The following is a 26,162-nucleotide window of genomic DNA, read 5'->3' on the forward strand; positions in this document are numbered from 1 at the left end:
GTGTAATATTAATCATGTAAATGTTACCAGGGGTTGTTGTCTGTGAGCGTTGGTTGAATCCTTTGTCGATTCAAGAGGGGCAAGGCGAAGAGCCAGTTTGTGGACAGGCAAGAGGTCGAGGGCAGGAGCGAGGCGACGTGGTCTGGATCCGAGCAGAGATCGTGGATCGAGGAAGGCAGTCAGGAATCCGGATGGATGTCAAATGACAAGTGTCGATCAAGTCACAATCACGGAAGATGGGAGTCATTGAGGAAGATAATGGGGACATGAACCTGGGAGACACAGAGAGAGAAAGCAAACCAAAGGCGGGTAAAGCACGGGCAAAGGGAATGCCAGACCTGATGCTTACTGGAAGGTTAGCCACGTTCTGGCAAAGGTTCCTTGGGTCCGCTGGTCTTTATGCCGCTCCCCTTCATCAAGGCCAGGTGCGCTGATCAGTGATTGTCTGCAGGATTGTTGCCTTGTGGGCCAGCAGCTCCAGCTGCAGAGGAAACGTGGGTTCGACTCCGCGTCGTGACAGAAAAACTATGAACAAAACACGTCAATGCAATCAATAATTTCAGAAAATAAAATCAGACGACATAATTGCCTCAGTTTTCCCAGCGTTAAGTGAATTTCTCCAATTTAAAATGACTTCTTCCATCTGGGCAGCACGGTGAAACAGAGTTTAGTGCATGTGCCTCGCAATACGAAGTTCCTGAGTAGTGATGAGTTCAATCCCGGGCTCGGGATCTTTCTGTGTGGAGTTTGCATGTTCTCTCCGTGACTGCATGGGTTCTACTTCAGCTTCCTCCCACCTCCAAAGACATGCACTTGGTGATAGGCCCCTCCCACCTCCAAAGACATGCACCTGGGGATAGGCCCCTCCCACCTCCAAAGACATGCACCTGGGGATAGGCCCCTCCCACCTCCAAAGACATGCACCTGGGGATAGGCTCCTCCCACCTCCAAAGACATGCACCTGGGGATAGGCCCCTCCCACCTCCAAAGACATGCACCTGGGGATAGGCTCCTCCCACCTCCAAAGACATGCACCTGGGTATAGGTTGATTGGCAACACTAAATGGTTCCTAATGTGTGAATGTGAGTGTGAATGTTGTCTGTCTATCTGTGTTGGCCCTGCGATGAGCTGGTGACCTGTCCAGGGTGTACGCCGCCTTCCGCCCAAATGCAGCTGAGATAGGCTCCAGCAGCCCCCGCGACCCCAAAAGGGACAAGCGGTAGAAACTGGATGGATGGATGGGGTACTTATAATTCTGTGGAATACTCTCCCTGACTACCTGAGGGCACCACAGACTGTGGATGCTTTCAAAAATGGCTTAAAACCCTTCTATATAAAAAAATCTTAAAAAATGGATGGATGGATGGATGGATGGATAATTCCATCTGTAGCTTAAAGGCTGGCCTGTCAGTTCCTGGTAATGGAACAAGTTCTCGGTTCAAACCAAGTTTCTGGCAATGTACTTTTTTCTGTAAAAATGATAATGAAACATTTTCAAGACAGGTTTGTTGTGGGAGAAGTTCCTTTTGCTTGCATTGAGGTGGCCTAAAAACTAGAGATGCGCGGTTTGACCGCGGGTCGGGCGGTTAACATGACGAAAAAATGGATTTTAATTAGATGCGGGCGGGTGGCGGATAAATATTTGATATGCATGGTTCTGTGATCGGTATTCTATACCATTCAAATTGCCATTTAAGACCCGTGTCATGAAGCGAAGAAGACAATAGGAGACGATATTATTCTCTAGAATGACTGCCGGTAGTCACCCACATAATAAATGTTAGGGCGTGCTATGAAGCCATCGGCTTTGTCGCCTACTACAACATGTACAAACTGCTTGTCAGTCCAGCATCATGTTGTGTGTGGTTTCCACGGCAACACGCACACGACTGCAAGGAATACTGGGTGACACAGAGTACACTAATGGTTGTGATATGAACATTTTTAACACTCTTAGTAATATGCGCCACGCTGTGAAGCCACACCTATTAAGAATGACAAACACATTTCGGGAGAACATCCTCACAGTATAGTAGGCTAATATAACTAATAGACACTTACATCATGTGTTGCCTTCATTATAACACTTATATAAGACTTTTACTGTCATTTTGATAGTAGGCTAGTATAACTAATATTGACCTGTGTTGCCTTCATTATAACACTTATACAAGCCTTTTAAAGTCATTTTGATAGTAGGCTAATATAGACACATCATGTGTTGTTTCATTATAACACATATAAGACTTTTAAAGTCATTTTGATAGTAGGCTAATATAACTAATATTGACATCACGTGTTGTCTTCATTATAACACTTATATAAGACTTTTAAAGTCATTTTGATAGTAGGCTAATATAGACACATCATGTGTTGCCTTCATTATAACACTTATATAAGACTTTTAAAGTCATTTTGATAGTAGGCTAATATAGACACATCACGTGTTGCCTTCATTATAACACTTATATAAGACTTTTAAAGTCATTTTGATAGTAGGCTAATATAGACACTTACATCATGTGTTGTGTTCATTATAACACATATAAGACTTTTAAAGTCATTTTAATAGTAGGCTAATATAGACACTTGCATCATGTGTTGCCTTCATTATAACACTTTTATAAGACTTTTAAAGTCATTTTGATAGTAGGCTAATATAGCTAATATAGACACTTGCATCATGTGTTGTCTTCATTATAACACTTATATAAGACTTTTAAAGTAATTTTGATAGTAGGCTAGTATGGACACTTACATCACGTGTTGACTTCATTATAACACTTATATAAAACTTTTTAAGTCATTTTCATAGTAGGCTAATATAGACACATCATGTGTTGTCTTCATTATAACACTTATATAAGACTTTTAAATTCATTTTGATAGTAGGCTAATATAGACACTTACATCATGTGTTGTCTTCATTATAACACTAAAAAAAGACTTTTAAAGTCATTTTGATAGTAGGCTAATATAGACACTTACATCACGTGTTGTCTTCATTATAACACTTATATAAGACTTTTAAAGTCAGTTTGATAGTAGGCTAATATAGACACTTACATCACATGTTGTCTTCATTATAACACTTATATAAGACTTTTAAAGTCATTTTGATAGTAGGCTAATATAACTAATATTGACATCACGTGTTGTCTTCATTGTAACTTATATAAGACTTTCAAAGTCATTTTGATAGTAGGCTAATATAACTAATGTTGACATCACGTGTTGTCTTCATTATAACACTTATATAAGACTTTTAAAGTCATTTTGATAGTAGGCTAATATAGACATATCACGTGTTTTCTTCATTATAACACTTATACAAGACATTTAAAGTCATTTTGATAGTAGGCTAATATAGACACTTCCATCATGTGTTGTCTTCATTATAATACTTATATAAGACTTTTAAAGTCATTTTGATAGTAGGCTAATATAGACACTTACATCATGTGTTGCTTTCATTATATAAGACTTTTAAAGTCATTTTAATAGTAGGCTAATATAGACACATCATGTGTTGTCTTATATAAGGCTTGCCGACCACTGATCTCCATCATCAATTTGATATCTGAGTTGCCGGACAGGACAGATTAAAATTTAAAAAATTAAAAACATTTTGCAGTGACTAAAAATAGTTCCAAGTATTAATTACAATCATTCACTTTAGTTCTTTGCTCCACCGACGACATCATACATTGTTGTTTCCTTGGACTGATGTAGACGTGACAGACTCGATAGCCAATGGCGACCTGTGTCAGGAGGGAGGAAGCCCCTCCCACTCCTGGTCGGAGGAGCACTGCAAGGAGCTGTGGGATCGAGTGGAAGGCGCTAGAAACAAGCTGGTGCGCATCATCAACCCGGCCAAGCTGACGCCCTACCTTCGCCAGTGCAAGGTCATTGATGAGCAGGACGAAGACGAGGTGCTCAACTCCTCCCGTCTACGCATCACCAAGGCTGGTGAGGCCAAGGCACATTACTGTAAAAGGAGTAAAACAGCATTTGTTGGGGTGAAATCCTGTGCTCTAGGAAGTGAAGGTGAGGAGAAACATGCCAACTATTGACAAGCTGGGCATGAAATCACATATAAACCTCAAAACATTGCGAGGTTCGGAAAAGGCGGCATTTTAGGTGGCAGTAATCCTAAAAATGTTTAATGGACTAATCTGATGATAAAATATCATATCCTCCAATATTAGTCTTACCTTGTGGACAAACCCTCACGAAGATGTGTTTAAATAACTTACCTATTGTCTAACCAGTGATCACTATTATTCTTCGTTTTCTTTCCAACTGGGTGGTTTTGTCCTGGCAGGCCGTTTGCTGGACATTCTGGGTTGTCAGGGCCAGCGAGGTCTTCAGGCCTTCATGGAGTCCTTGGAGCTGTACCACCCGGAGCAGTACACCAAGCTGACGGGCAAGAAAGCCACCCAGCGCTGCTCCCTCATCCTGGGTAAGAACTCCATCATTCCATCCAACCATCGCCCTACCAAATGTCGTATACGCCCTTACATTTCCCCTTTGCATACATTGTACTTTAGTGCAACTTACTTTTTACTTCCACCTGAGTATTTGGTGAAGAAGACACGCCCATATAAGTATTTATTATCCAATAAAGTCACAAATAAATAAGGAATTTGGACCGCCTCCAACCTCGTTATAAATCTCTGACAGTATAAATACTGCCACCTTGTGGACATTGTGAGTAATTCAGGTTAATCACCATGAATCACACGTTGACGTGTTCACAGCACAGCATTTACATATATGACCCAATCCAAGCAACCTTTCCCACTTATGGCACAAATCAAGCAATACACACTTTGTCACACACAACTCACTGAACTTTGTGTTTGTTATAAAAATGTTCAGGCACAACACATCATTCAAAAGCACACCCATTTGAATCCCCTGCAATGCATTGTGGGTAGAAATGTAAAACACACTGTCCACACTTATAGATGTTGCGGATTAGCTGCTTGATATTTCTGATTGATTGATGCTAAGCACCTGTCTTCCCAGACGAGGAAGGACCACAGGTCCTGACTCAGTTTCTGCTGGTGGAGGTGCGACAGCTCCGAGAACAGCTTCAGAAGAGTCAGCGATGCGAGCGCAGTGTCTCTCGCCGCTGCCAGGTGGCCGAGGACGAACGCCGCGAGTTGCGTCACGATAGGCAGCTGCTGCACAGGTGAGTCACACTCGGAAATGTCACATCTATGCCACCCTACGCCCTCAGCCATCAATACTCATCAATACATTACGATACATCTAGGGGGCTCTATGCCACCCTACGCCCTCAGCCATCAATACTCATCAATACATTACGATACATCTAGGGGGCTCTATGCCACCCTACGCCCTCAGCCATCAATACTCATCAATACATTACGATACATCTAGGGGGCTCTATGCCACCCTACGCCCTCAGCCATCAATACTCATCAATACAATACATTACATCTAGGGGGCTCTATGCCACCCTACGCCCTCAGCCATCAATACTCATCAATACAATACGATACATCTAGGGGGCTCTATGCCACCCTACGCCCTCAGCCATCAATACTCATCAATACAATACGATACATCTAGGGGGCTCTATGCCACCCTACGCCCTCAGCCATCAATACTCATCAATACATTACGATACATCTAGGAGGCTCTATGCCACCCTACGCCCTCAGCCATCAATACTCATCAATACAATACGATACATCTAGGGGGCTCTATGCCACCCTACGCCCTCAGCCAACAATACTCATCAATACAATACGATACATCTAGAGGGCTCTATGCCACCCTACGCCCTCAGCCATCAATACTCATCAATACAATACGATACATCTAGGGGGCTCTATGCCACCCTACGCCCTCAGCCATCAATACTCATCAATACAATACATTACATCTAGGGGGCTCTATGCCACCCTACGCCCCCAGCCATCAATACTCATCAATACATTACGATACATCTAGGGGGCTCTATGCCACCCTACGCCCTCAGCCATCAATACTCATCAATACATTACGATACATCTAGGGGGCTCTATGCCACCCTACGCCCTCAGCCATCAATACTCATCAATACATTACGATACATCTAGGGGGCTCTATGCCACCCTACGCCCTCAGCCATCAATACTCATCAATACAATACAATACATCTAGGGGGCTCTATGCCACCCTACGCCCTCAGCCATCAATACTCATCAATACAATACAATACATCTAGGGGGCTCTATGCCACCCTACGCCCTCAGCCATCAATACTCATCAATACAATACAATACATCTAGGGGGCTCTATGCCACCCTACGCCCTCAGCCATCAATACTAGGACCAAAATTGTTCAATCTCTATATAAATGACGTTTGTGAAGTCACAGACGATTTCAAGCGGGTTTTATTTGCAGATGATACAACAACAAATCTTATTAGTTACTATGGTCATCTAATTAAATACTACGGTCGTCTAATTAGTTACTATACTCATCTAATTAGTTACTATGCTCATCTAATTAGTTACTATACTCATCTAATTAGTTACTATGCTCATCTAATTAGTTACTATACTCATCTAATTAGTTACTATGGTCATCTAATTAGTTACTATCGTCATCTAATTAGTTACTATCGTCATCTAATTAATTACTATGCTCATCTAATTAGTGACTATGGTCATGTAATTAGTTACTATGGTCATGTAATTAGTTACTATGGTCATCTATTTAATTACTATGGTCATCTAAATATATACTATGGTCATCTAATTAGTTACTATGGTCATCTAATTAGTTACTATGCTCATTTAATTAGTTACTATTGTCATCTAATTAGTGACTATGCTCATCTAATTAGTTACTATGCTCATCTAATTAGTTACTATGGTCATGTAATTAGTTACTATGGTCATCTATTTAGCTACTATGGTCATCTAAATATATACTATGGTCATCTAATTAGTTACTATGCTCATCAAATTAGTTACTATGGTCATCTAATTAGTTACTATGCTCATCTAATTAGTTACTATGCTCATCTAATTAGTTACTATCGTCATTTAATTAGTTACTATGGTCAGCTAATTAATTACTATGGTCATCTAATTAGTTACTATGCTCATCTAATTATATACTATGGTCATCTAGTTACTATGGTCATCTAATTAGTTACTATGGTCATCTAATTAGTTACTATGGTCATCTAATTAGTTACTATGCTCATCTAATTAGTTACTATGCTCATCAAATTAGTTACTATGGTCATGTAATTATATACTATGGTCATCTATTTAGTTACTATGGTCATCTAATTAGTTACTATGCTCATCAAATTAGTTACTATGCTCATCTAATTAGTTACTATGGTCATCTAATTAGTTACTATGGTCATGTAATTATATACTATGGTCATCTATTTAGTTATTATGGTCATCTAATTAGTTACTATGCTCATCAAATTAGTTACTATGCTCATCTAATTAGTGACTATGGTCATCTAATTAGTTACTATGGTCATGTAATTAGTTACTATGCTCATCAAATTAGTTACTATGCTCATCTAATTAGTGACTATGGTCATCTAATTAGTTACTATGGTCATGTAATTAGTTACTATGCTCATCAAATTAGTTACTATGCTCATCTAATTAGTTACTATGGTCATCTAATTAGTTACTATGGTCATGTAATTATATACTATGGTCATCTATTTAGTTATTATGGTCATCTAATTAGTTACTATGCTCATCAAATTAGTTACTATGCTCATCTAATTAGTGACTATGGTCATCTAATTAGTTACTATGGTCATGTAATTAGTTACTATGGTCATCTAATTATATACTATGGTCATCTAATTAGTTACTATGCTCATCTAATTAGTTACTATGCTCATCAAATTAGTTACTATGGTCATGTAATTATATACTATGGTCATCTATTTAGTTACTATGGTCATCTAATTAGTTACTATGCTCATCAAATTAGTTACTATGCTCATCTAATTAGTTACTATGGTCATCTAATTAGTTACTATGGTCATGTAATTATATACTATGGTCATCTGTTTAGTTATTATGGTCATCTAATTAGTTACTATGCTCATCAAATTAGTTACTATGCTCATCTAATTAGTGACTATGGTCATCTAATTAGTTACTATGGTCATGTAATTATATACTATGGTCATCTATTTAGTTACTATGCTCATCTAATTAGTTACTATGGTCATCTAATTAGTTACTATGCTCATCTTATTAGTTACTATGCTCATCTTATTAGTTACTATGCTCATCTAATTAGTTACTATGCTCATCTAATTAGTTACTATGCTCAACTAATTAGTTACTATGGTCATCTAAACACATTGAGAGTTTCCAGAGTCTGAAATGCAGGTGTCAGTGACAGACGTGGAAGGACATTTTGACAGCAAAGTTCTAAAGCTTAGTGATATATCAGATTGTAGGTGGGCTTTTTTTTTTTTTTACCCTTCACGTTCATATTTAACTGTTTGTTGCGTTTTTGTGGGCTTCACGGTGGCAGAGGAGTTAGTGAGTCTGCCTCACAATACGAAGTTCCTGCAGTCCTGGGTTCAAATCCAGGCTCGGGATCTTTCTGTGTGGAGTTTGCATGTTCTCCCCGTGAATGCGTGGGTTCCCTCCGGGTACTCCGGCTTCCTCCCACTTCCAAAGACATGCACCTGGGGATAGGTTGATTGGCAACACTAAAGGGTCCCTAGTGTGTGAATGTGAGTGTGAATGTTGTCTGTCTATCTGTGTTGGCCCTGCGATGAGGGGGCGACTTGTCCAGGGTGTACCCCGCCTTCCGCCCGATTGTAGCTGAGATAGGCGCCAAAAGGGAATAAGCGGTAGAAAATGGATGGATGGGTTGCGTTTTTGTTGGGTTTTGATTGATTGTAAAATATGTGGATGGAGAGGGGGTGTGTCGTTCATATGTTGTCAATATTCAGTGTTTTATGCTTCATAGTTACTATTGTTACATTCTTTATTTTACTGGGTGTCTCATTCAGTAAAAAAAAAAAAAAAAAAAAAAATCCATTCCTTTTTATTAAGGCGGTCTGTCATAACGTTTCTAGAATTCAATCAGACTTTATTGTGAGGTTTTTTATTAGTGTTCCGGCCCCCCAGACACTTTTTTTCTCTAAATTTGGCCCCCGAGTCAAAATAATTGCCCAGGCCTGCTCTAGACCAAAAATTACTTCATATTGTCTACTGCTCACTAGTGTTAAGTATCTGACTTATTGTGGAGAAATATGGCAAATAGCTAGAAAAGTAGACTCATTCACTAATTGTGTTACAAAAAAGACCAATTATAATAATACATCATGTTGGATATAGAGACCATACAAACACTTTATTTATTAAATCACAATTATGGGAACTCAATGAGTTGGTGCATTTGCAAACATCTAACATGATTGGAATTATAACCTGCTACCAAAGAATGTACAACATTTCATCTCAACTAAAGAGGAGAAATATAACATTAGAGCAGGGGTGTCCAACGTGCAGCCCGGGGGCCATTTATGGCCCGCAGCTAATCGTTTACCGGCCCGCCACAGATTCTGCAAAAATTGCAAAATTGATAGTGTTGCAAAAATAAAAATATAAACGTTTAAAAAAAAGTGAAATGAGGTGAAATCTAATGAGAAAAAGTGGCAATGTTGACACAAAGCTGCCATGCAGGCAGTTTTTTTTTCCTTTTGTCTTTATTTTCTTTTTTTTCCCATTGCTTAAAAAACAAAAAAAGGACAAACTAATTGTTATAATGAATTATTAATTAAAAAGTATCACTTTAAAATGTTTTATGTGGAAAAAATATTGCATATGTTGTTTGGTTGCCATATAAAAACATCAAAGTTTTGACAAAAGAGCATAAAACAAACAAAATAATAGTTCAAACTTAAAATCGACAGATATATCGGAAGTTGATCTTGAAATTTAAGTGTTGAAAGTAAAAAAAACAACTAATAAAAATGCATCACTTTATGAGTGGGGAACCTTTCTGATCTCAAAAATACAGGATTTAGTAGGCCTTTATTTAACTTTTCACTTTGATTACTCAAAAATATTAAATAATTAAAATCAATGGTGTCCTGCATTGTTGATTTTTGAGGGCTTTAATTGATAAATAAAGGAACTCTCCTAAAGGAATCAATAAAGTACTATCTATCTATCTATCTATCTATCTATCTATCTATCTATCTATCTATCTATCTATCTATCTATCTATCTATCCATCTATCTATCTATCTATCTATCTAAATACTGCATATTTCAGTTTTACTATAAAAACAAAGTTGTCTTTGACAGAAAAGTCATAAAACCTTATTTGTTTTACTTTATATCAACCTCAAGTTGAAATAGAGATTTACTGTAAGCATTAAATTAAAAAAAATTATAATAATTTGACTTATTTTTAACATTTTATTGACCAAGACCCTCTATGCTCCCCAGGAGCCCTAAGGATTAAAAAAGGCATATATTTTGTTATGGTTTGAAAATGAAAAATATCAAAATGGCCCCCGCATGCTTAAATTTTTCCGTGTGCGGCCTTCTGTGGAAAAAGTTTGGACACCCCTGCATTAGAGGAAATTGTCATTTAAAACATGTGTACACACGTACAACAACTAACACTTTTAGTATATCTGGATGTGGAATGAAATGATGGCATGGATTAACAAAATAAATGAAAGAAAGCAGCAATATGATTCACTTTAGAGACTGTTCAAACTACAAGAATTATGATTAACATCTTCAGAAGGCGTGGGCTTATAAGACACATGAGGGTAATGGGGAACAGGTGGAAACAATCAGGGGTCAGAGATGTCGTCAGACCGATGACACAAAAGGAAGTGATCTGAAACGAGAGGAGTTACTTTTCAAAGTAAAACATGCAATTCACAAGACAGAAGAAACCAAGACAAGACATCCCTGAGCACAGGGTGATATAGGCAACATTTTTTTTTTAAAGTGCACTTCCCCCTTTAATACTTGTCCCTTAAAAAGTAAACCCTTTTCATAGTCCTACCTAATGATATACTATAATGGTTGTTTGGTAGTTAGCATTGGGAAATATTCACTCCTCTCAGTCTCTCTCTTGTCTTCTGGATCATCTTTTTGTCGCCACAACATGACTTTAGTGCTTGGTTTGCCGGTCATGTGATGGTCGTCACCATGACAACCCTGTCAGCAAACCTCATCTCCGGTTTTCACAGGAAGAGTCTCAACCAAAAGCTCACGATGGTGTGGTTGCTGTGGGCATGGAGATGCTGGTCCAGTCCCAGTCACCAAGGCACTGGTCTAAACAAACTAGTCAACACAGTCGGAGAAGTCCGACGTGCTGCTCGTTACGACGATGCATCCCTGATCACTGGGCGTGTTGTGTCTCATCTACTAAGACTACCTTTACACTGCAGGCCAAAGTGACTCAGGTGGCATTTTTTTTTAGCTCCGATTTTTCCTAGCTGACTGTTTACACTGCAGGTAACCTGGGATTTTTATCAGACTCCTGGGTAAACATACACTGGGCCCGATGTGGCCCCAATGTGGCCCCAATGTGGCCTCCACGTCACTTGCATGTGAAATGGTAAATTGTTGTACGAACCCCATTTCTATAGGAGTTGGGAAATTGTGTTAGATGGAAGTATAAACGGAATACAATGATTTGCAAATCCTTTTCAACCCATATTCAGTTGAATATGCTACAAAGACAACATATTTGATGTTCAAACTGAAAAACATTTTTTTGGGGGAAAATGATCATTAACTTTAGGGTTTGATGCCAGCAACACGTGACAAAGTAGTTGGGAAAGGGCATGTTCACCACTGTGTTACATCACCTTTTCTTTTAACACTCAATAAACGTTTGGGAACTGAGGAAACTAATTGTTGAAGTTTTGAAAGTGGAATTCTTTCCCATTCTTGTTTTACGTAGAGCTTCAGTCGTTCAACAGTCCGGGGTCTCCGCTGTCGTATTTTACGCTTCATAATGTAAATAATGTTCTTGAATGGGATTGTGCTGAAAATTGTAATTTTCCTGAAGGAACTCTCCTGACGGAATAAATAAAGTACTATCTATCCATCCATCCATCCATTTTCTACCGCTTATTCCCTTTCGGGGTTGCGGGGGGCGCTGGCGCCTATCTCAGCTACAATCGGGCGGAAGGCAGGGTACACCCTGGACAAGTCGCCACCTCATCGCAGGGCCAACACAGATAGACAGACAACATTCACACTCACATTCACACACTAGGAACCATTTAGTGTTGCCAATCAACCTATCCCCAGGTGCATGTCTTTGGAAGTGGGAGGAAGCCGGAGTACCCGGAGGGAACCCACGCATTCACGGGGAGAACATGCAAACTCCACACAGAAAGATCCCGAGCCTGGATTTGAACCCAGGACTGCAGGAACATCTAATCTAATCTATCTAATGCGCCACACATTTTCCATGGGAGACAGGTCTGGACTGTGGGTGGGCCAGGAAATTACCCGCACTCTTTTTTTATGAAGCCACGCTGTTGTAACACGTGCTGAATGTGGCTTGGCATTGTCTTGCTGAAATAAGCAGGGGCGTCCATGAAAAAGACGGCGCTTAGATGGCAGCATATGTTGTTCCAAAACCTGTATGTACCTTTCAGCATTAATGGTGCCTTCACAGATGTGTAAGTTACCCATGCCTTGGGCACTAATGCACCCCTATTACATCACACATGCTGGCTTTTGAACTTTGTGTGGATAACAGTCTGGATGGTTCGCTTCTCCTTTGGTCCGGATGACACGATGTGGAATATTTCCAAAAACAATTTGAAATGTGGACTCGTCAGACCACAAAACCCTTCTCTACTTTGCATCAGTCCATCTTAGATGATCTCGGGCCCAGAGAAGCCGGCGGCGTTTCTGGATGTTGTTGATAAATGGCTTTCACTTTGCATAGTAGAGCTTTAACTTGCACTTACAGATGTAGCAACGAACTGTATTTAGTGACAGTCGTTTTCTTAAGTGTTTCTGAGCCCATGTGGCGATATCCTTTAGAGATTGATGTCGGTTTTTGATACAGTGCCATCTGAGTGATCAAAGGTCACGGTCATTCAATGTTGGTTTCCGGCCATGCCGCTTACGAGGAGTGATTTTTCCAGATTCTCTGAACCTTTTGATGATATTATGGAGCGTAGATGTTGAAATCCCTACATTTCTTGCAATTGCACTTTGAGAAAGGTTGTTCTTAAACTGTTTGACTATTTGCTCACGCAGTTGTGGACAAAGGGGTGTAACTCGCCCCATCCTGTCTTGTGAAAGACTGAGCATTTTTTGGGAAGCTGTTTTTATAGCCAATCATGGCACCCACCTGTTCCCAATTAGCCTGCACACCTGGGGGATGTTCCAAATAAGTGTTTGATGAGCATTCCTCAACTTTATCAGTATTTATTGCCACCTTTCCCAACTTCTTTGTCACGCGTTGCTGGCATCAAATTCTAAAGTTACAGTCGGATCGGTGCAGCGTCTTCAGTAATGCAGACGTTGTACCGATCCGTTGTGGTGAAGAAGGAGCTTGAGCTGGAAGGCAAAGCTCTCAATTTACCGGTCGATCTACGTTCCCATCCTCGCCTATGGTCATGAGCTTTGGGTCATGACCGAAAGGATAAGATCACGGGTACAAGCGGCCCAAATGACTTTCCTCTGCTGGGTGGCGGGTCTCTCCCTTTGTGATACAGTGAGAAGCTCTGTCATCCGGGAGGAGCTCAAAGTAAAGCCGCTGCTCCTTCACATGGAGAGGAGCCAGATGAGGTGGCTGGGGCATCTGGTCAGGATGCCACGGGGAAGACCCAGAACACGTTGGGAAGACTATGTCTCCCGGCTGGTCTGGAAACGCTTCGGGATCCCCCGGGAAGAGCTAGACAAAGTGGCTGGGGAGAGGGAAGTCTGGGCTTCCCTGCTAAGGCTGCTGCCCCCACAACCCCACCTCAGATAAGCAGAAGAAGATGGATGGATCGATGGATGATTATTTGCAAAAAAGAAAAAAAATGTATCAGTTTGAACATCAAATATGTTGTCTTTGTAGCATATTCAACTGAATATGGGTTGAAAATGATTTGCAAATCATTGTATTCTGTTTATATTTACATCTAACACAATTTCCCAACTCATATGGAAACAGGGTTTCTACTTACTATAATGTGTCTGTATATATATATATATTTTTATATATATAATCACCTTACAACAGTGGTAATAAAAGATGCAACCTATGCTTAAAAGAGAAACTGTTTATTATATATCATCCAGATCTATCATCCCTCAACAAGCGCAGTGAAATCATTTCAACATGCCGCCACAGAAGGAAACACCTCCTAGGTAACACATGAGCCAATCACCACACCCTACGCCTGCCTGTACCCACCCACTCTGTGCCCTATACAAACCATTGTATCAACGTCAAATGTTGAATTGTTCTTTTTTTGTAAAAAAAGAACAATTCAACATTTGACGTTACTATGGGGAGTTTTGACGGAGCAGAAACATGCAAACTCGTTGGGAGTTTCCTCCTCTCCTAGCTTGCTAACCTCAACCTGAACCTTGGTATTTACCGTGATGACGGACTGGCAGTGTGCCGCGCCTCGCCAAGGAGCAGCGAGAACACCAAGAAGCGCATATGCTAAATCTTCAAAGAAAACGGCCTACGGATCACGATTGAAGCCAACAAGCAAACCGTCAACTTCCCCGACGTCACGTTCAACCTGAGAAATAACAGCTACCAACCATTCACGAAACCCAACACAACACTCCAATACGTGCACCACGACAGCAACCACCCACCCACCACCACGAAAAGAATACCTACCGGAATTAATAAAAGGCTATCGATGCTGTCATCTAGCAAAGCTGAATTAGACCAAGCAACCCCCCCGTACCAGAAAGCACTTGATGAAAGCAGATACAACTTCACCCTCAGCTATGAACCCACTCCAGGAAACCAACCAAAAAAAGCAGAAAACGAAACATCATCTGGTACAATCCGCCATTCAGTAAAAACGTCTCAACCAATATTGGCCACAAGTTCCTCACTCTGATCGACAAACACTTCCCCAAAGGCAACACCCTAAGAAAAATATTCAACAAGAACAACATTAAATTGAGCTACAGCTGTATGAATAACATACAACAAATCATTTCAAACCACAACAAAGCAATTGCAAAAGGACTGCCTACCCCCAGACTAAACGACTCTGAAACCAATAAGGAATGTAACTGTCGCAAGAAACCTGATTGCCCTCTCAACGGAGGGCGCTTACAGACATCAGTCGTTTACCAAGCAAAGGTAACACGCAAGGACATTAACACATCCGACACGTACGTAGGATTAACCGAAGGAGCGTTCAAAACAAGATGGAATAATCATAACACCTCCTTTAGAAACCAGACTTTGCGGAATTCTACAGGACTCAGCAAACACATTTGGAACCTCAAAGACAATATTGTTGAATATTCAATAACATGGCAAATTCTTGCATCCAGCACACTTTACAACAGTGGTAATAAAAGATGCAACCTATGCTTTAAAGAGAAACTTTATTATATATCATCCAGATCTATCATCCCTCAACAAGCGTAGTGAAATCACTTCAACATGCCGCCACAGATGGAAACACCTCCCAGGTAACACGTGAGCCAATCACCACACCCTGTACCCACCCACTCTGTGCCTTATATAAACCATTGTATGTGAATGCTTCCATTAAAATATCCTGATGATTGAGGGAACCCCTCATGAAACAGTTCTGTAGAGATGAAGTAGTCTTGTGATTTTTCCCACACCTACATATTGCGCTCTACCACGGTATCGAGCACTATTCTCTGGATAATCCAATCAAGATATATATATATATATATATATATATATATATACACACAGTACGTGTGTGTGTGTGTGTGTGTGTGTGTGTATATAGATGTAAGGATGTGCAGCAAGTACAATCATGGCTGCTTTGTGATTTCCAGGCTCCAAAAAGACTGGGAGTCGGCCTGTCAAGAGGTTGGCAAGCTGAAAGATCGACACCTGGAACAGTCGGTGATGTACTCCAGGGTGCTGGAGGAGCAAAATACTCAAAAAAAGCTGGTGTGTAACAAATACAAAACTTACAGTACCAACACTTTGTAGGGCACATTGTTGCCTTCCTCCTGGCGACAACAGCACAGTGTACTCTCTACACTTCTGCCATCTACAGTCTAGGAGTTGTAACTGCACGCCCAGTCTGCTGTATAAAACTTGCACATGAGACTCAGAAGTCAAATGAACAAAGGAGAGTAGAGAAAACCGCTACTGACTCCTAGGTCACGTGATTTGCTAGCGCCATGCCAGGAGTCTGAAAGGTGCCCTGGCTAGAGTAGAGACTTCAGGTGTAGGCGCAGACAGCAGGGGGCGCTGAAGAAGACGTCCAGGTGACCGCTGTGCTGTGTCCACATCCAGGTGGAGGAGCTGAGGTCCAGGCTGACTGAGGCCCAGGCACAAGCTGAAGGGAACAAAAAGAACAGCTTGGTGTCCAGCGCAGGTTCTGCTTGTCCACATCCTGCAGCAGAAAAGCCTCCATGCAGGATTGAGCTTCCCAGACCCGACAACACAGGAGCTCAGGCGGGAGACCTGAAAAATAAGGTGATGTGATACCAAAGTCATATAGAATCTCCAGAAGACATTCCAAAGTCATATTTAACTTTTATTGCCAATCTGATGCTCGCAGTTTTCATCTTGGTATAGCTCGGTTGGTAGCAACTTGAGGGTTGCAGGTTCGATCCCCGCTTCCGCCTTCCTTGTCACTGCCGTTGTGTCCTTGGGCAAGACACTTGACCCACCTGCTCCCAGTGCCACCCACACTGCTTTAAATGTAAAAAAAAAAAGATATTATCTTTCACTCTGTAAAGCGCTTTGAGTAACTAGAGAAAAAGCACTATATAAATATAATTTACTTCACCTTCCTTCACATCTTCCCTGCAAACACTTCCTCATTCTGCACTCAGCACATTTGGTGCTTTTTTCAATAGTCTTTAAAAGTCAGCTGACTGGAAAAATTCTCAACAAAGTACTTTATAAAAATTAGCAGCAACAATTGAAACCATAGCAAAACAATTTGATATAAAAAATGGCAATACTAATAAAACACAGATTCATTTCCTAATGCATATACACTTTTTTTTATTTAGCCTTTTTGTTTAAAAAGGCTAGCTTAGAAATCCTGGACTAACATCTTTCATGTACTATAAATGCTGAGTCTTTACTTGTGTGTGATATCATGTGCGATACAAGCAGTACTGCAGAGTGTTTACTTGTGTGTGATATCATGTGTGATACAAGCAGTCTTGCAGAGTCTTTACTTTTGTGTGATATCATGTGTGATACAAGCAGTCCTGCAGAGTGTTTACTTGTGTGTGATATCATGTGTGATACAAGAAGTCCGGCAGAGTCTTTACTTGTGTGTGATATCATGTGCAATACAAGCAGTCCTGCAGTGTGTTGTGTGTGTGATATCATGTGCGATACAAGCAGTCCTGCAAAGTGTTTAGGTGTGCAAAGCTGACATTGAAATGTCCCCCAATAAGCACACAAGGTTGCTGTTTTATTCTATTTCTGTCAAGTCATTTACAAAACCTTGTAAACAGGGTGGGGTAGCAGCTACACAACAGCTAAGCACATTAGCTCGACATAGGTAATATGACTTGAACAGTGTAAAACAGCACATTTGTCCAAAAAACGAGTATTAAATAGTGATAGTTACATATTACCTACACATACTAAGTCTCCAAGGCAGAAGCCTACTACAAAATATCCAGTAACAAACGTGTCCGCATCAGTCAACTTGCTGTGCCATGTTCTTAAGTTAGTGAATTGTTATGGCCAATTAGTGTCACCAAAAAAACAATTTCCCTCCACTTCAACTTAAAGACAGCACAAGTACATTTTAGAGTTTGGTTGATAATAAAAGGTGAGGTGTAGCCTTTTTCTTTCTTTGAGTCATTTCACTTGATCGAGCCTTTTCCAACATTTCACATGACAAAATAATTGAAGCGTCTAGGATGTGTGGTGACATCGCCTCGTCAGTATCGCCCGGTAACCTGAAGAATGCGGGCAAGTCCAACTAAAAAAAATGTTATTTGCCGTTTCCTGAAGGCACTGATGGACATGATGCACCAGGACTGCCTGGAAGCTGCAGATAAGAGACAGGAGCTCTGCAACATCATCACCAGACTCCAGGGGGAGGTATGGAGTGCTGAGGAGCACAGGGACAAGGTGAGACTTTCCTTCGCTGCTTTGACCGCCAAGGTGCTACTACAAACCCCGTTTCCATATGAGTTGGGAAATTGTGTTAGATATAAATATAAACAGAATACAATGATTTGCAAATCCTTTTCAACACATATTCAGTTGAATGCACTACAAAGACAACATATTTGATGTTCAAACTCATAAACTTGATTTGTTTTTTTGCAAATAATTATTAACTTATAATTTCATGGCTGCAACACGTGCCAAAGTAGTTGGGAAAGGGCATGTTCACCACTGTGTTACATCACCTTTTCTTTTAACAACACTCAAACGTTTGGGAACTGAGGAAACTAATTGTTGAAGCTTTGAAAGTGGAATTCTTTCCCATTATGTAGAGCTTCAGTCCTTCAACAGTCCGGGGTCTCCGCTGTCATATTTTACGCTTCATAATGCGCCACACATTTTCCATGGGAGACAGGTCTGGACTCCAGGCGGGCCAGGAAAGTACCCACACTCATTTTTTACAAAGCCACGCTGTGTTAACACGTGCTGAATGTGGCTTGGCATTGTCTTGCTGAAATAAGCAGGGGCGTCCATGAAAAAAACTGCGCTTAGATGGCAGCATATGTTGTTCCAAAACCTGTATGTACCTTTCAGCATTAATGGTGCCTTCACAGATGTGTAAGTTACCCATGCCTTGGGCACTAATGCACCCCCATACCATCACAGATGCTGGCTTTTCAACTTTGCGTCAACAGTCTGGATGGTTCGCTTCCCCTTTGGTCCGGATGACACGATGTGGAATATGTTCAGAAACAATTTGAAATGTGGACTCGTCAGACCACAAAACACTTTTCCACTTTGCATTAGTCCATCTTAGATGATCTCGGGCCCAGAGAAGGTGGCGGTGTTTCTGGATGTTGTTGATAAATGGCTTTCACTTTGCATAGTAGAGCTTTAAGTTGCACTTACAGATGTAGCGACCAACTGTATTTAGTGACAGTGGTTTTCTGAAGTGTTTCTGAGCCCATGTGGTGATATCCTTTAGAGATTGATGTCGGTTTTTGATATAGTGCCGTCCGAGGGATCGAAGGTCACGGTCATTCAATGTTGGTTTCCGGCCATGCCGCTTACGTGGAGTGTTTTCTCCAGATTTTCTAAACCTTTTGATCATATTATGGACCGTAAATGTTGAAATCCCTAAAATTCTTGCAATTGCACTTTGAGAAAGGTTGTTCTTAAACTGTTTGACTATTTGCTCACACAGTTGTGGACAAAGGGGTGTACCTCGCCCCATCCTTTCTTGTGAAAGACTGAGCATTTTTTGGGAAGCTATTTTTATAGCCAATCATGGCACCCACCTGTTCCCAATTAGCCTGCACACCTGTGGGATGTTCCAAATAAGTGTTTGATGAGCTTTCCTCAACTTTATCAGCATTTATTGCCACCTTTCCCAACTTCTTTGTCACGTGTTGCTGGCATCAAATTCTAAATTTCAAGATAATTTGCAAAAAAAATAAATGTTTATGAGTTTGAACATCAAATATGTTGTCTTTGTAGCATATTCAACTGAATATGGGTTGAAAAGGATTTGCAAATCATTGTATTCTGTTTATATTTACATCTAACACAATTTCCCAACTCATATGGAAACGGGGTTTGTACTTAATAAATACGCCTGCCGTCTCCAAGAACGGATGAGAGCCATAAAGATGAAACATTTTTACTAAGAAAACGTCGCTTATGGGATTGTCAAATTCTCCATAACTCAAAACAACCAAATCAAACTTGCAAAATAATCTGCCAGTGGGTTATATTTCAATTCCTGAATAATATCTAACTGGTTTTGATTATGACCCGTAAATTAGCCGCACCGTTTTATAAGCCGCAGGTTTCAAAGTGTAGGTGTCAGGGACTGCTGAAGGCAGGCGTAGTGCAGGAAAACATGACTTCAATGTCAAAAGGAATTGCAGGGGAAACAGCCAACAGGAAACAGGATAGCAGGAGACGGAATACAATCATCAAGCCAGGTGTGCCGGGCTGCCAATCAGGGACAGGTGAGGGAATCAAGCGCTCAGGAAGACTGGAAAATGGAACCAAAAGAAGAGCACTGACTGACAGGAAATAAACTCAAACAGAGGAAAACCCAAACATAACCAAACTGTCAGTAACAAGCCTGACAGGAAAAAAAAAGTAGCCGTTTATAATCTGGTCATTTAACTTTGCCTGCCTTCTCTGCATCCTGGGGCCAACACTAAAACAAAACAAACTGTCCGGTCCTACGATGAGCGTACTAAGAACGTGAAAATGATCCACTTATTAAAGATGGAAAAAATGATGCGATTGATTACGAGTCGCTATGGAAATTGCTAGTAAATGTTTGAAAGTGGTGTCCTGGATGATGTGTGCAGCTCCAGTCGCAGTGTGAGCAGCTGCAGCTGAGGGTCAAGGCTCTGCAGCTGGACTGGGAGGCGGAGCAGAGGAGGAGCATGTCCTACTTTCAGCAGAACATCGACTTGAAAAGGGAGCGGGACGAGGTCAGTCGTTAGTGCTTCACGTCCTGCTGTTCCTTTCACACAGCACCTCCTCCTCTCCTGCAGGCCCTGTGCAGCCACTACAGCCTGCACATGGTGTGGCTGCTCATTTCACACAGCACCTCCTCCTCTCTTGCAGGCCTTGTGCAGCCGCTCCTTTCACACAGCACCTCATCCTCTCTTGCAGGCCTTGTGCAGCCACTCCTTTCACACAGCACCTCCTCCTCTCTTGCAGGCCCTGTGCAGCCGCTGCAGTTTGCACCTGGTGCGGCCGCTCCTTTTACACAGCACCTCATCCTCTCTTGCAGGCCTTGTGCAGCCGCTCCTTTCACACAGCACCTCCTCCTCTATTGCAGGGCCCGTGCAGCCGCTACAGTTTGCACCTGGTGCAGCCGCTTCTTTCACACAGCACCTCCTCCTCTCTTGCAGGCCTTGTGCAGCCGCTCCTTTGACACAACACCTCCTCCTCTCTTGCAGGCCCTGTGCAGCCGCTGCAGTTTGCACCTGGTGCGGCCGCTCCTTTTACACAGCACCTCATCCTCTCTTGCAGGCCTTGTGCAGCCGCTCCTTTCACACAGCACCTCATCCTCTCTTGCAGGCCTTGTGCAGCCACTCCTTTGACACAACACCTCCTCCTCTCTTGCAGGCCCTGTGCAGCCGCTGCAGTTTGCACCTGGTGCGGCCGCTCCTTTTACACAGCACCTCATCCTCTCTTGCAGGCCTTGTGCAGCCGCTCCTTTCACACAGCACCTCCTCCTCTATTGCAGGGCCCGTGCAGCCGCTACAGTTTGCACCTGGTGCAGCCGCTCCTTTCACACAGCACCTCCTCCTCTCTTGCAGGCCCTGTGCAGCCGCTACAGCCTGCAGCTGGAGTACACCAACTGTCTGCTGGACAAGGACTGCCTGCGCAAACGCAACGTGCAGCTGCTGGCCAGCCTGGACCAGCGCCAGCTTGAGCTGCAGCGAGAGCGGCAAAAGAGCCAGGAGCAGATGAAGATCAGTCCCTGCCTGAACTGTGTAAGCAAAGCCCACAATGCACCTGGCTCACACACAGGAAGTGCCTCGATTATCAGCGCAGACACTTTTTCCAAGCTTTCAGGCGATTGTAGCACGATACTCACATCTGGATCAAGAGGGAGGAGCTTCTTGAGAGCTTATTTAACGCCCAAATAAGTACGTCCACCTCACTCTGACATCACAACGTAGCCAGATTGCAAAATCCTGAGCCTCATGTTTGATACTTTAGCATCATTTAAGGCGCACCTATTGACACGAAGCAACATTTCTTACCTCTTTGAATACCGTATTTCCTTGAATTGCCACCGGGTATATAGTATGCGCCTGCCTAGAATTACTGCTGGGTCATACTCCTTTCGCAAAATAATTAGCGCATGCTTAGCATTACTGCCGGCTCAGGATTAACGTCGGGTCAAACTCGTTTCGCAAAATATTATTTTTATTAGCGCATGTCTAGAATTTCCGCCGGGTCAAACTCGTCACGTCACGAGTGACACTTCACCTGTCATCATTTTCAAAATGGAGGAGGCTGATTTCAATCATTTGAAATCGCATAAAGGGAAGAAGATTAAGAGCTATTCAGTAGGATTTAAGGTCCAAGCTATTGAATATGCTAAAAAGAACAGTAAGCAGCTATGTTTTATTAATATACCGTAGCTGTGTGTGTCAAATATGAGTCATTAAATGACTCCCGCCTCCTGGTGGTAGAGGGCGCTAGTGATCCTTCTTGCGACTACTCGGCTGCAGAAGAAGTGACAACAAGCAGCAAGAGTGAGCAGCGATCGTTTATTTTTTCCTCTCGTTTGCACTTTTAACATGGAGGATTACATATCTAAAATAAATCAGTTTTCTATACTGGACTTTCAATCGAAGCAGGAGGTAATAAAGGAAGATCTCCATCGAGACAGAGAGACTTTTAAAACTGAAGAAAGATAAGGAAGACTTCTATAAACAAGTTATCGATGCTTTTGATCAGAAGGAGCTGCATGGACTTCATTTATAAGTAAAGGTAAGACTATAATAATGTTTTGTTTTTTTTTATAAAATGTGCTTTTCATGATGGTATCCTTACATCACACTCAAATTCATAAGCGCAGGCCTACATTTACCGCATGCCTTTGGTAAACGCCGGATCGAGAAGAGGTTCTGAATTAATTAGTGCTCCGGCGGCAATTCAGGGAAATACGGTATATTGGAAAAATATTTATCAAATAATCTCGCCATCTTCAATGCTGTACTTCTGTGCCGTTTGGGATTTTTCACAAGTGTGACGTCAGCGGATTATTCACGTATGGCGGACATGTCAGCCATTTGGAATTCACGCCGGACTGCGTGTAGCACAACGTTCCACGATGAAGGACAACACCGTGGTCGCTTGCTTTAGCCACGCAAACCTTCAGTCTCATCTGAAGTGACAAAGTGCTTCCAGCTGTGCCAGGAAGAACCATGCTCTCACAAACCTTCACGAAAAGGGGGCTTTTTGAAAAATGAGGGTTTATAGCAAAGGAGACAATTAAATGGTATGTAATCATAGCAGGTTAGAAACGTGTGCTGGCTGGATTTGTTGTGTAGCTATATTAGCCTTCTACTGTAAGACAAAAGCATGAAAGTAAGGTGTTCAGATGCTGTCAAGTTTGCAGGTGTTGAGGCCCACACATGATTGTAAATGTCCTGCCTGTCTCTGTTCAAGTCCACCTTGTCGCTGAACATTGACGACCAGTGCGACGGCCCCTGCTGCTCTCTCAACCTGGACCTCAGTCTGCCCAGTGACACCCATCCAGACTTACCCAAGGTACCCCGATTGATTAGTATTATCATATCAGATATTTACAGTTTACATCAAGCCTGGGCAATTATTTAGAGAAATAAAAAGGTGCCTGGGGGGCCGGTATATCTGATTTTTAGGAACACTAATACAAACCTCACAATGTCTGATTGAATGCTAAGAATGTTATGATGTATCGCCTTAAACAGAATGGAATTTTAAGCTATTTTACTGAATGACACACCCAGAATGTACATGAAAATAAAGAATGTGGGATTTACAATATTAACTATGAAGGATAAAACACTGAATATTGACAATGTATGAACGCCACACGCACTCTCCATCCACATATTTTACAATCAAGCGAAACGCAACAAAAATGGCTCAATATAAATGCGAAAAAAAGGGAAAAAAGCCCTACATTTCAGGCTGGCCGCTCTGGAAACACTGTGGAAACTCCCACACTGCTCGGTACCTCGTCTGAGGTAACTAATTAGATGACCATAGTAACTAATTAAATGACCATAGTAACTATTTAGATGACCATAGTAACTAATTAGATGACCATAGTAACTAATTAGATGACCATAGTTAGTAACTAGGTTACCATAGTAACTACTATATCATGCAAAAGAGCAGATTCCAACCATTGAAAGACTTTGTATAGTTGAAGACTTATTGTCGTTAGAAAACATGATTGCACATCATAATGGCAGCAACACTTTGCATCTTAAAGATCTAAAACAATTATTTGGGAACGTCCAGCAGGCCAGATTGAAAAGCCCAATGGGCCGCATGTGGCCCCCAGGTCGGGTTTACATGTTAAAAGCCTCAACCACTTATCATTGACAGAAAATTCCAATTGTTTGAAACTGCTGCTACTATTGGTCCTTTGGAACACTTTGGGGTTGTTGTTTTTTTTTTTTGTTTTTTTTTGGGGTCATGAAAAAGGGAGGTTTTTTGGGTTGGTGCACCAATTGTGTTTTTTTATGTTGATTTAGTAAAAAAATAGATTTTTAAAAATAATGATAAAACATTCTTCTGCGGGGGGGCTGGGGTTTTTTATTTGTATTTTTTTTGGGGGGTCATGAAAAAGGGAGGTTTTTGGGGTTGGTGCACTAATTGTAAGTGTATATAGGGTTATTTATGTTTATTTAAAAATAAAATAAAATAAATAAATACATTTTAAAAATAATATTAATAAAACATTCTTCTGCGGGGGGCTGGGGATTTTTTATTTTATTTTTATTTTTGTCATGAAAAAGGGAGGTTTTTCTGGGTTGGTGCACTAATTGTAAGTGTATCTTGTGTTTTTTATGATGATTTAATAAAAATAATTTAAAAAAATTATAAAACATTCTTCTGCGGGGGGATAGTGTTTTTTATTTTTATTTTTAGGTCATGAAAAAGGGAGGTTTTCTGGGTTGGTGCACTAATTGTAAGTGTATATTGGTTTTTTTTTTATGTTGATTTAAAAAATAAATAAATTTTAAAAAAATAATTATTAAAACATTCTTCTACGAGGGGGAAGAGCTGGGGATTTGTATTTTTATTTTTATTTTTTTGGTCATGAAAAAGGGAGGTTTTCTGGGTTGGTGCACTAATTGTAAGTGTATCTTGTGTTTTTTATGTTGATTTAATAAAAAAATTAAATAAATGAATAAATTTAAAAAAAAATAATAATAAAACATTCTTCTGCAGGCGGCTGGGGATTTTTATTTTAATTTAATTTTTTGGGTCATGAAAAAGGGAGGTTTTCTGGGTTGGTGCACTAATTGTAAGTGTATCTTGTGTTTTTTTATGTTGATTTAATAAAAAAATAAAATAAATGAATACATTTGAAAAATAATAATAAAACATTCTTCTTCGGGGGGCTGGGGATTTTAATTTTATTTTTTTGGTCATGAAAAACGGAGGTTTTTTGGGTTGGTGCACTAATTGTAAGTGTATCTTGTCTTTTTTATGTTGATTTAATAAAAATAAAATAAAACATTCTTCTGCGAGGGGCTGGGGATTTTTATTTTAATTTTATCTTTTGGGTCATGAAAAAGTGAGGTTTTCTGGGTTGGTGCACTAATTGTAAGTGTATCTTTGTTTTTTTTATGTTGATTTAATAAAAAAAACATTCTTCTACGGGGGGAAGGGCTGGGGATTTGTATTTTTTTATTTTTTTTGGGTCATGAAAAGGGGAGATTTTTTGGGTTGGTGCACTAATTGTAAGTGTATCTTGTTTTTTATTAATGTTGATTTAATAAAAAAATAAATAAATAAAACAAATAATTTTTATAGATATATGCATACTAGTTCTAGCTATTAGGCTGATCTAGTTTTTATTTTTTTATTATTTTTAATACACTAGCACTTTGAGGTTGTTTGCTCAATGTAAAGTACTTTTTTTTACAAATAAAATCTATTATAATGCAATACATTGCAAATTGACTCATTTAGAGTTGCGTTACTTTTGTTTCGAATTTGATACACACATTTTCAACGCAGTTTTACTATAAAATATTGAATGAGATGTTAAGTAATTTCCCCTTGCATTAACTGTTTATA

General features: G+C 40.6%; 1 protein-coding gene across 1 annotated transcript in view; it reads left to right on the forward strand.

The window, feature by feature from the left end:
- Positions 1-236: 236 nt before the first annotated feature.
- zmp:0000000896 (caspase recruitment domain-containing protein 10) overlaps positions 237-26,162 on the forward strand; it is a 65,660-nt gene continuing 39,734 nt past the window's right edge. Inside the window, exons 1-11 of the mRNA XM_061884828.1 lie at positions 237-355; positions 421-494; positions 3,734-3,970; positions 4,326-4,463; positions 5,033-5,198; positions 16,031-16,148; positions 16,500-16,682; positions 18,192-18,311; positions 20,699-20,824; positions 21,662-21,838; positions 23,529-23,630. Of these exons, the coding sequence (XP_061740812.1) occupies positions 237-355; positions 421-494; positions 3,734-3,970; positions 4,326-4,463; positions 5,033-5,198; positions 16,031-16,148; positions 16,500-16,682; positions 18,192-18,311; positions 20,699-20,824; positions 21,662-21,838; positions 23,529-23,630 (1,560 nt within the window). The remainder of the gene's footprint in view (positions 356-420; positions 495-3,733; positions 3,971-4,325; positions 4,464-5,032; positions 5,199-16,030; positions 16,149-16,499; positions 16,683-18,191; positions 18,312-20,698; positions 20,825-21,661; positions 21,839-23,528; positions 23,631-26,162) is intronic.

Source organism: Nerophis ophidion, linkage group LG23, assembly GCF_033978795.1.
Source record: "Nerophis ophidion isolate RoL-2023_Sa linkage group LG23, RoL_Noph_v1.0, whole genome shotgun sequence".
NCBI classification, from domain to species: Eukaryota; Metazoa; Chordata; class Actinopteri; order Syngnathiformes; family Syngnathidae; genus Nerophis; species Nerophis ophidion.